The 9325-nt window shown below is 41.4% G+C and overlaps 2 protein-coding genes across 2 annotated transcripts; both read left to right on the plus strand.

Moving 5' to 3' along the window:
- Positions 1-1341: 1341 nt before the first annotated feature.
- LOC124967963 (olfactory receptor 7G3-like) lies at positions 1342-2277 on the plus strand. Its single transcript, XM_047530387.1, has one exon. It carries the CDS (start codon positions 1342-1344, stop codon positions 2275-2277), a length of 936 nt encoding a protein of 311 aa, XP_047386343.1.
- Positions 2278-6654: 4377 nt separating this feature from the next.
- LOC124969368 (olfactory receptor 7G3-like) lies at positions 6655-7590 on the plus strand. The gene has a single exon (XM_047532300.1). It carries the CDS (start codon positions 6655-6657, stop codon positions 7588-7590), a length of 936 nt encoding a protein of 311 aa, XP_047388256.1.
- The last annotated feature ends 1735 nt before the right edge of the window (positions 7591-9325 follow it).

A 9325-nucleotide genomic window follows, 5' to 3' on the forward strand; every position in this document is an offset into this window, starting at 1 on the left:
GAAAACCTCCTTTCTAATTCCATAGTGGCTGGACTAATTTATGTTCCAACCACCATTGTATAAAAATTCCTTTTATTTCCCACATCTTAGCCAGCACTTCCTGTTATTTTCATTCTTTATACTTTGCTTTTTTTTGCTATAAGACCAGAAACATTGCAAACGTTAGGAGGAAAAATAAGAGAAACACTTCCGCATCTAGGTGTACGCAAAGACTTCCTGAATAGCCCCATGGCTCAGGAAATAAGGAAGGAATGGATAAACAGGATAATACCACGTCAAAAGGTTCTGTACAACAACGTGACAAAGAGGCAACTGTCAGGGAGAAAGTCATGGCCAGCTCCTACTGAGAGAAGCTGTGATCCCAGCTGTACCAAAACTCAAAGCAAAAACCGCCCAAATTGAAAACAGAAAAACGCTAATCAATAAATGGCCAAATGAACTGAACAAATGCTGCTCAAAATGGGAAGTGCAAATGGTCAATCTCTACAAAAAGAAATGTTCAGCAGATTTAGCCACCAGGAAAATGCACACCAAAACTACACTCAGATTCGAACTCAAACAATGAAAAAATGAGCCAGCTTTCCAAACACAGCAACCTACTTTTCTTTGAAAGACCAGATAGTCATTTTCATGATGGCTCTGTTATTTGTCAAAATGATACAATGTGGGTACTCTTTCAGCACTTTTAGAAATATCCCTCACCACTCTAGGACCAAATCACAATTCATCACACACCAAAAAAAAAAAAAAAAAAAAAAAATCAATTTGAGAATTCTAGGGGCTAAATGAATTCCTTCAAATTAAGTAGGTTCCCAAAGGAGTGACTTGAGATCACTGAATCATATAATATCTTTCAAGGAGTGGGTGGGTGATGTCATTTTTCCCAAAGAGGCAGGAGAAGACATCAGATGGCAATTTTCTGCATACCCATGATGGAGAGCGAGGGGCAGAGACAAATGGCATGACAGTCACAGCAGGTTTAATATCATTTAGGAAATGATATCATCAGACAAGGAATGAAACTGTGTTGACAATTGAAGACAATTTAATACCAGGTTAAGTCAGAGTAGGCCTGATAATTCCTAAGAATAAAATAGGGTGTGTTTTTGTTTTTGTGTTGCATTCAGAATTACAAAAAAAGCAGTTTTTTCATTTTATTAATCATAACACATAAATTCACTCTTGAATTAATAGGAGAAGGAAGGAATGAGTAAGAGAACCCGAGGAGAATCATGGTTTAAATAGAACCCATTATTTTACCGAAGACTTCTTCCTTCCATGTGATGCCTGTGGGCTCCCCTCTGTTCCCTGTCTCTGCCTTCCAGCTCATCTCTCTACCTCATGGAGTCAGAAAACCAAACGCATGCAGCAGAATTCCTCCTCCTGGGACTCTCAGAGGATCCCCAGCTGCAGCCTGTCCTCTTTGGCCTGTTCCTGTCCATGTACCTGGTCACTGTTCTTGGGAATCTGCTCATCATCCTGGTCATCACCTCTGACTCCCACCTCCACACTCCCATGTACTTCTTCCTCTGCAACCTGTCCTTGACTGACATCTGCAGCACCTCCACTTTAGTCCCTAAGATGCTGCTCAACATCCAGACAGAAAGCAAAGTCATCACCTATGGAGGCTGCCTGGCTCAGTTATGTTTTTTTGTGGTTTTTGTATGCATGGACAATTTACTGCTGACCTTGATGGCCTATGATCGCTATGTGGCCATCTGCCACCCCTTGCATTACATGGTCATCATGAACCCCCATCTCTGTGTCCTGCTGGTTCTGATCTGTCTGCTCATCAGCACTGTGGATGCCCTGCTGCACACTCTGATGTTGCTGCGTCTGTCTTTCTGCAAACACCTGGAGATCCCTCACTTCTTCTGTGACCTTACTCAGATCCTCAAGATGGCCTGTTCTGATACCTTCATCAATAATATCATGGTTTATTTAACAACCTTTCTGTTAGGTATTGGTCCTGTGTCTGGCATAATTTTCTCTTATACTCGAATTGTCTCCTCCATCCTGAGAATCCCATCAACTGGTGGAAAGTACAAAGCTTTTTCTACCTGTGGGTCTCACTTGTCAGTTGTTTCCTTGTTCTATGGGACAGCTATTGGGGTTTATCTTAGTTCTGCAGTTACTGATTCTCCAAGAAAGGCTATAGTAGCCTCAGTGATGTATGCACTGGTCACCCCCATGCTGAACCCCTTCATCTACAGCCTGAGGAACAAGGACATGAAGGGGACCTTGAGAAAACTCACCTTGGGGACATGTTTTTCATGAATATGTCAACTGCCTTGCCTGTGAGCTCCTAGGCTGAGTCAAAGTGAGTCAGGTCTCCCAGAAATAGTAGCATCCCTTGAGATTGAAATACTATATTCTTAGTTGGTGATGAGACCCTTAGGCACTGTCCCCAAAAACAGAGGGCAAATGTCCTCCAAGCAGCACATGTTAGTTCTGTGTGGTGAGCTGATTGGGGTTCATGGTGGATGCCCTTCCCTGCCCTGTCACTCCCTCACACTCAGTCCCACTCACCTCTCATGCCAGGGCCATCACTAAGTCAGGAAACCTTCCCAGAGACTCCACAAGGACAAACCACATGAGGGATGGATAGTGGAGGAGTCACTGAAGCTGCAAGCTCCAGGTCCCCTGGGGGGACTGGCCTGGTGGCTGCCTACCTTCCCTCCATGCCTGGGGTTTCTCTTTCAGCTGCTGTAGGTCATCATCAACCGAGGGAAAGGAGTTCCTGCAGGATGTGGCAGGGGCATGGGGGAGCTGACCTCAGGCACCAAGATGGCAGACTCTGCCCTCCCTCTAGTGGAAGTACTCCCTGAGGAGGACAGCTCTGATGACAGGCAGCTGAGGCCACTGTGTTCCTAACTCCAGCACCATCAGCTACCCCAGCTGTGAAGTCAGCGCCCTTGATGTTGGGGCAGCTCCACACCCTTGGTGAGGGCTGTTTCCTTCTGCTGCAGCAGGATGCTCCAATAGAGTCCATTTCCCTCTGCAGTTGTGCCTCCTTCTGATTCTTCTGTTGGGCAGAGTAAGAAGCCACCCAGCTGCTAACAAGAGCAGTGAGCACCAGGTGTGCCAGAAATCCTGACTCATTCATGGTTCAATTCTCAGAGCAAAGAATTTAAGGGTGGCATTTTTATTTTTCAACGTCTGCGTAGTTTTACTTAAGAAATAGAGCCCCTCAGTTAAAACACCCTTGGCGTTTAAGATAAATATCTTTGTATTGAACCCCACTTTCCTGTATTTTACTCAGTCACTTACCAACTATCTCTTCTCTGATTTCCATTTCCACATTTATAAAATTCTTAGACAAGTATCACATACTGACTGGTGAATTGAGGAATATTCTGAAATGTCTGAGACAATCCAATATATTGCATATACACAGCAATGTGTTTGTTTCATTCCATATTAAACAGTCCTTAATGGGTCTACAGTACCACAGGAGTCAACTTGGGGTGCACAGTTACTTGCCTCCACATAATCAGAAATAGACTATTTGTGTGTGTGTGTGTGTCCCAGTCCACCATATTAAATAATCACTAAATCAAATCTAACTTCACTTCTTCCCTTTATTTTCCTCTTCATTTTTTTCCTCATTTCTGCTGAAATTTATACAAACACACGAATTTGAAAAATGTCATTTATTTATCATGCAATGGGGATACAGATGCTCAATTTACTATCAAATTACCTACGTCTCCTTGTCTCTACACTGGGATTTCTTTTTCTTTTTTTCTTCTTATTTTGTTACCAAATATGAAACTGGGGGTACTTAACTAATTATCTGCATCCCCAGCCCTCATTTATTTATTTATTCATTTATTTATTAATTTATTTGAGGCAGCACCTAAGTTGCTTAGGGCCTCACTAAGTTTCTGAGGTTGATTTGAAATTGTGATCCCCCTGCCTCAGCCTCCCAAACCATTGGGATTACAGGCATGCACCACCATGCTCTACTGTGTATGTGTTTTTTTAAATGACTTTTTAAAAACATAGTCTTAATTAAAATAAGTTATAGTCCATGTGTGTATAATATGACCAAATATACTCTGCTATCATGTATCTGAAGAGAGCAAATGAAAAATAATAAAACACATAGTTTTTAATTGTAATGTTAATTGAGATATATATATATATATGTATATATATATATATATATATATATATCATTGATATATTTTTAGTTCTCGTATTACAGATAAAGGAGCAAAGGCATATAGAGATCGGACAATGTCCCTAAAGTTGCACACAGCTGGTATGGGTTAGTAAATGTTGGATTCAAACTGTTCAATTGCCCGTTCATGGCATCCTACACCAACCAGTATTGAACGTATAAGGCACTGTGGACACACAGCAGGAAGCTCTACTTCTGGAATTGCATGTGTGTGGACTGAGATTGCAAAGGGCCTGCACCTTGTCTCAGAGCCCTTTAAATGGAGCTGGGAAGGCTTCCAGGGTGGGGGACCCAGGTATCTCCTCCACTGAATTTTTGACACTGGGCCAAATCACAGCAGCTGTAGTACCTTTACCCTCCCTTACTCTTGCTGTGTCCTTAGCTGATCATCAACAACAGCTAATAGACTTTCAAACCCATCAGCTGGCTTTTTGCTTCCACCCATCCTAATATGTGGAGAACAACTTCTGGGGTTGGGATTGTCACGTTTTATAACTCTGTTCTTCTCCCTTTCTATCACAACACACTATAGTTGCTCCTGATCCCTGGGTCTCATGATATTGCATCTCTTTACTGGCTCTAGAACAAATGCCCTGGACTCTGGTCCGATTGTTGGTATTTCTGTAAGTTTGCTGACACTAGGAACTTTGGGACCATGATATCAGAACAACTGCCAGGCATTGGGGGTTCTCAAAGTGGAGTTCCTGGGCCAGAAGCAGCAGAAGCAGCACCTGGAAACTTGGTAGAACGGAACTCCTAGGACCACATGCCAAGCCTAGTAAGTCTGACCCTCTAGGGCAGAACCAGAGGTGTGCATTCTAACAAGCCCTTTCAGTAATGTACCTGTGCTCTAACGTCTCAGGGCCACAGTGGAAGAGCAATCACTGTCTTTTCGGAGTATATCCAACTCAGCACCTTCCTTTTGTTTGGTTCCCTGGAGAGGGGAACTGGGTTTGGGTTTGAGAGCTCTGTGATTCTCACCGTCTTCTATCTCTGACCCCTTGAGGCTAATTATGAAGGGTTCCTGTACATATATTTATAATAACCACTTAAAAAACCACTGAGTCCTCTCTGTCATCTGCAGCATGCAAGGATCAGCCCCAGGATGCCGAAGTAGAAGGACAGAGCTGGTGAGTCCTGAAGCCTTGGCCCTGTCTTGCCTCCTTCCAGTCTCAGCATTCCCCTAATATTCCTGAGTTGGACTTAGAGGTGATCCTACCAAGAACAGGAGGAGGCGGTGTCTGTATCTTGCTGATCTGTCCTAAAGAAAGTATTGGACCTTAACTTGCATCTTGGATTGGTCTCCCAAGTAGCACAGGGTGGAACAACCTCAGGAGCACTGAAGAGGATAGGAGATACTTACAAAATCATTGCCATTTAGGCAAGTTCTAGATAACTTCCAAGGAAAAGTTAGCAAAACATATGTTCTGTAAAACGATCCTGTGTTTGCCTGCAGACATGATTTGCTCAGTGGACTCTAAGTTTGGCAACAAAGGAATGAGAGAAATGTGTGACTTTAAAAGAAAATTAGTCAGCTCATCAAAAGTAGTAAGTGATGCTTGTTTTAAATACCAGATGGGAGCTGGGTGCAGTGGGCCACACCTATAATTTCCTTTCATGGAGGCTGAGGCAGGAGGATCACACCTTGGAGGTCAGGTTGGGCAACTTAATGAGGCGGTCTCAAAATACAAAATCAACAGGACTGGAGTATGGTCCTGGTACTGCAACCCTATATCAGTCCCCAGTAACACTACCAAAAGGGGTCAAGGGAGATGGGAATTTCCACTTTGGGTGTGATATTTCTGTACTGAAACAAAATACAGACTCATTCAGCTTTGTAATAATGTCCCTTTTTGGAGGAATATATGACAAATGTCAAATTAAATTCCAAAAAAAGAAAAGCTAAAGCATTTTATTTAAATTACTGCATAGGTCCTGTTGGAGTTACGTGATGTAACTGTATGATGCGAAATATATCAAGAAATGCACAAGTAATGCGATTTATCAAAATAAGGCAATAGAGTATGTGAGATTTTAATTTTTAGCAATACCTGAGATTAGAAATGGTGAGCATATGCAGAGAAACAGTGTAAACTACAACTTAAGATTCCATGAAAAATTAGTTGATTTCACCAGTTTGATGCTTTAATTAGAAACTATGATAGTTTAAGGCTAGACTTAAAGTCTGAATTCAGATATCACAGGTCCTCATGGATAAAACAGCAATCTGTTTGTTTTGTATTTTATTATTGGAAAAATGTTCACATTTAATTTTATGTATGATAATATGTAGAATTTATTCAAGAGATGATGGCTAAAGAAAGAAATGGGTAGGAGAACCTGAAGAAAAGAGTTTTCTAAATATGACTAAAATTCAAATTGTGGACCAAAGGCCTTTGTCCAACACTGATATCTGTGTATGTTCTGCTGTCGCCATGTCCCTATCTTCCAGCAGACTCCTCAACAATATGACACCAGAAAACCAGACCCATATAGAATTCTTCCTCCTGGGACTCTCAGAGGATCCAGAGCTGCAGCCTGTCCTCTATGGACTGTTGCTGACCATGTACCTGGTCACAGTGCTTGGGAACCTGCTCATCATTCTCGCTGTCAGTTCTGACTCCCACCTCCATACCCCCATGTACTTCTTCCTCTCCAACCTGTCCTTTGTTGACATCTGTTGCACCTCCACTATTGTCCCTAAGATGCTGCTCAACATCCAGACAGCAAACAAGGCCATCAGTTATTCAGGCTGCCTGGCTCAGGCATATTTTTTCATGGTTTTTCTATGTATGGATAATTTACTGCTGACCGTGATGGCCTATGATCGCTATGTGGCCATCTGCCACCCCCTGCATTACATGGTCATCATGAACCCCCGCCTCTGTGTCCTGCTGGTTCTGATCTGTCTGCTCATCAGCACTGTGGATGCCCTGCTGCGCACCCTGATGCTGATGCGTCTGTCTTTCTGCAAACACCTGGATATCCCCCATTTCTTCTGTGAACTTACTCAGATCCTCAAGCTGGCCTGTTCTGATGCTCTCATCAATAACATTATTGAATATTTAGCAACCATCTTCTTGGGTATTGCTCCTCTCTCTGGGATTATTTTCTCATATACTCGAATTGTCTCCTCCATTCTGAGAATCCCATCAACTGGTGGAACGTACAAAGCTTTTTCCACCTGTGGGTCTCACCTGTCTGTGGTTTCCTTGTTCTATGGAACTTGCATTGGGATTTATCTTAGTTCTGCAGTTACCAATTTTCCCCAAATGACTGCAGTGGTCTCAGTGATGTACACTGTGGTCACCCCCATGCTGAACCCCTTCATCTACAGCCTGAGGAACAAGGATATGAAGGGGGCCTTGAGAAAACTCACCCTGGGGACATTTTTATTGTTGTGACTTTGTCCTGGGTATGGGCTTCTACAGTCAAAGAGAATGAAATATGGCGTATATATTATGATTTGGATATGAGATGTTCCTGCAAAAGCTCATGTGGCAATGCAGACATATTCAGAGGTGAAATGATTAGATGATTAATCAGTAGATTAATCCTTATAATGAATTAATAGCTTTAATGTATTAGTGGGTGGTAACTGTAGGCACGTGGTAATGGCTGGAGGAAGTAAGTCACTTAGGGCATGCCTTTGGGGTTTCTATTTTCTCTCTGGTTCCTAGTTCTCTCTTTCTCTCTCCTCTTCACTTCTCTTCTCTTCTCTTTCTTTTCTTTTTCTTTTCTTTTCTTTTCTTTTCTTTTCTTTTCTTTTCTTTTCTTTTCTTCTTCTTCTTCTTCTTCTTCTTCTTCTTCTTCTTCTTCTTCTTCTCCTTCTTCTTCTTCTTCTTCTTCTCTCTCTCTCTCTCTCTCTCTCTCTCTCTCTCTCTCTCTCTCTCTCTCTCTCTCTCTGCCTGTTTCCTGCCTTTCAAGAGCTAAGCAGCTTTTGTATGCCACACACTTCTGCCATGATGCTCTTCCTCATCTGGGGCCCAGAGCAAAGAAGTTGGCCAACCACAGACTGAACATCTGAGCCCAAAATAATGTCCACTGTGTTGTTCTTGTCATATATTTTGGTCACAGCAATGAAAAAGAGACCAATACAGCATGCTGGGGATCCTGAATCTTCCTTAATTCAGTTTTCCTTATAAAGAAATAGTTAAACACAAGCTTTCAAGAAAGCATCTTTGTACGGAATCCTGTTTTATTATGTTTTACTCCATATCACATACCAACAACTTCATCTCTTTATTTGATTTCTACATATATTGTAAGCTTAGACAAATGTCACACACTCAGTAATCATTCAGGGAATGTGTCTCTCTTACTGGAATATGTGAATATTTTTCAAGCATCACAATGTTTATTGATAAATACATGTATATAAAATCAGGGCATGAACATGACTTAATAAATTAAGTAGACTTGATTTCAATACTATAATAAGAGGCACCTATTCAAATTCTCATCATGTGTTTCACACCCACAAAAAACACTTCAAGTGCATTGTGAGAAGTTTTAATATGTGATATGTACACAGAAAGTTGATTACATCGAGCAAGTAGTATTAAACAAGTAATTACTGCATCAACAACCCTGTATTAGTAAAATCATAGTAGATATTCTCTTGCTTCTACATCAATTGTGAATGTAGTTTTATTGGTAAGTGTGGTTCCAGGGATTGAACCCAGGCCTGTGCTTGCGAAGCACTTCCTTGTCCACTGAACCACTTAATCTTCGTTAAATCACTTCTCAGTTTACTCCGTTCCCCTTCAGTTATTGTCAAATTCCTCTTGATTTTGACTTCCTTTCTACCAGAATCTCTACAGATAAATGCATTTGAAAAGAATCCATTGTGATATCTTATGTAATTAGTATATTATGGAGAAATGCATTTCCCATATCCAAACACATGGAGGGCCCCTTTTAATGCTGTTGTGACTTATTTTCACATTGTCGCATTGTGGTTGTAGAACATATTCTCCCTATAGTTTTAGTTCTTTGAATTTAAAAAAATCACCTTAAATAAAGCCATTATCAAACTATTGCATGTTCCACCTGTAGTGATTAGATAAATATGTATTTTTGATTTGTGTGTGTGTGTGTGTGTGTGTGTATGTGATTCCTGGGATTGAAAATAGGGGT

This window comes from Sciurus carolinensis, chromosome 17, assembly GCF_902686445.1.
Source record: "Sciurus carolinensis chromosome 17, mSciCar1.2, whole genome shotgun sequence".
NCBI lineage: Eukaryota > Metazoa > Chordata > Mammalia > Rodentia > Sciuridae > Sciurus > Sciurus carolinensis.

Bases quoted from the DNA above. Each gene is read 5' to 3' on its own strand.
- LOC124969368 (XM_047532300.1), top strand. From the start codon at position 6,655: ATGACACCAGAAAACCAGACCCATATAGAATTCTTCCTCCTGGGACTC.
- LOC124967963 (XM_047530387.1), top strand. From the start codon at position 1,342: ATGGAGTCAGAAAACCAAACGCATGCAGCAGAATTCCTCCTCCTGGGA.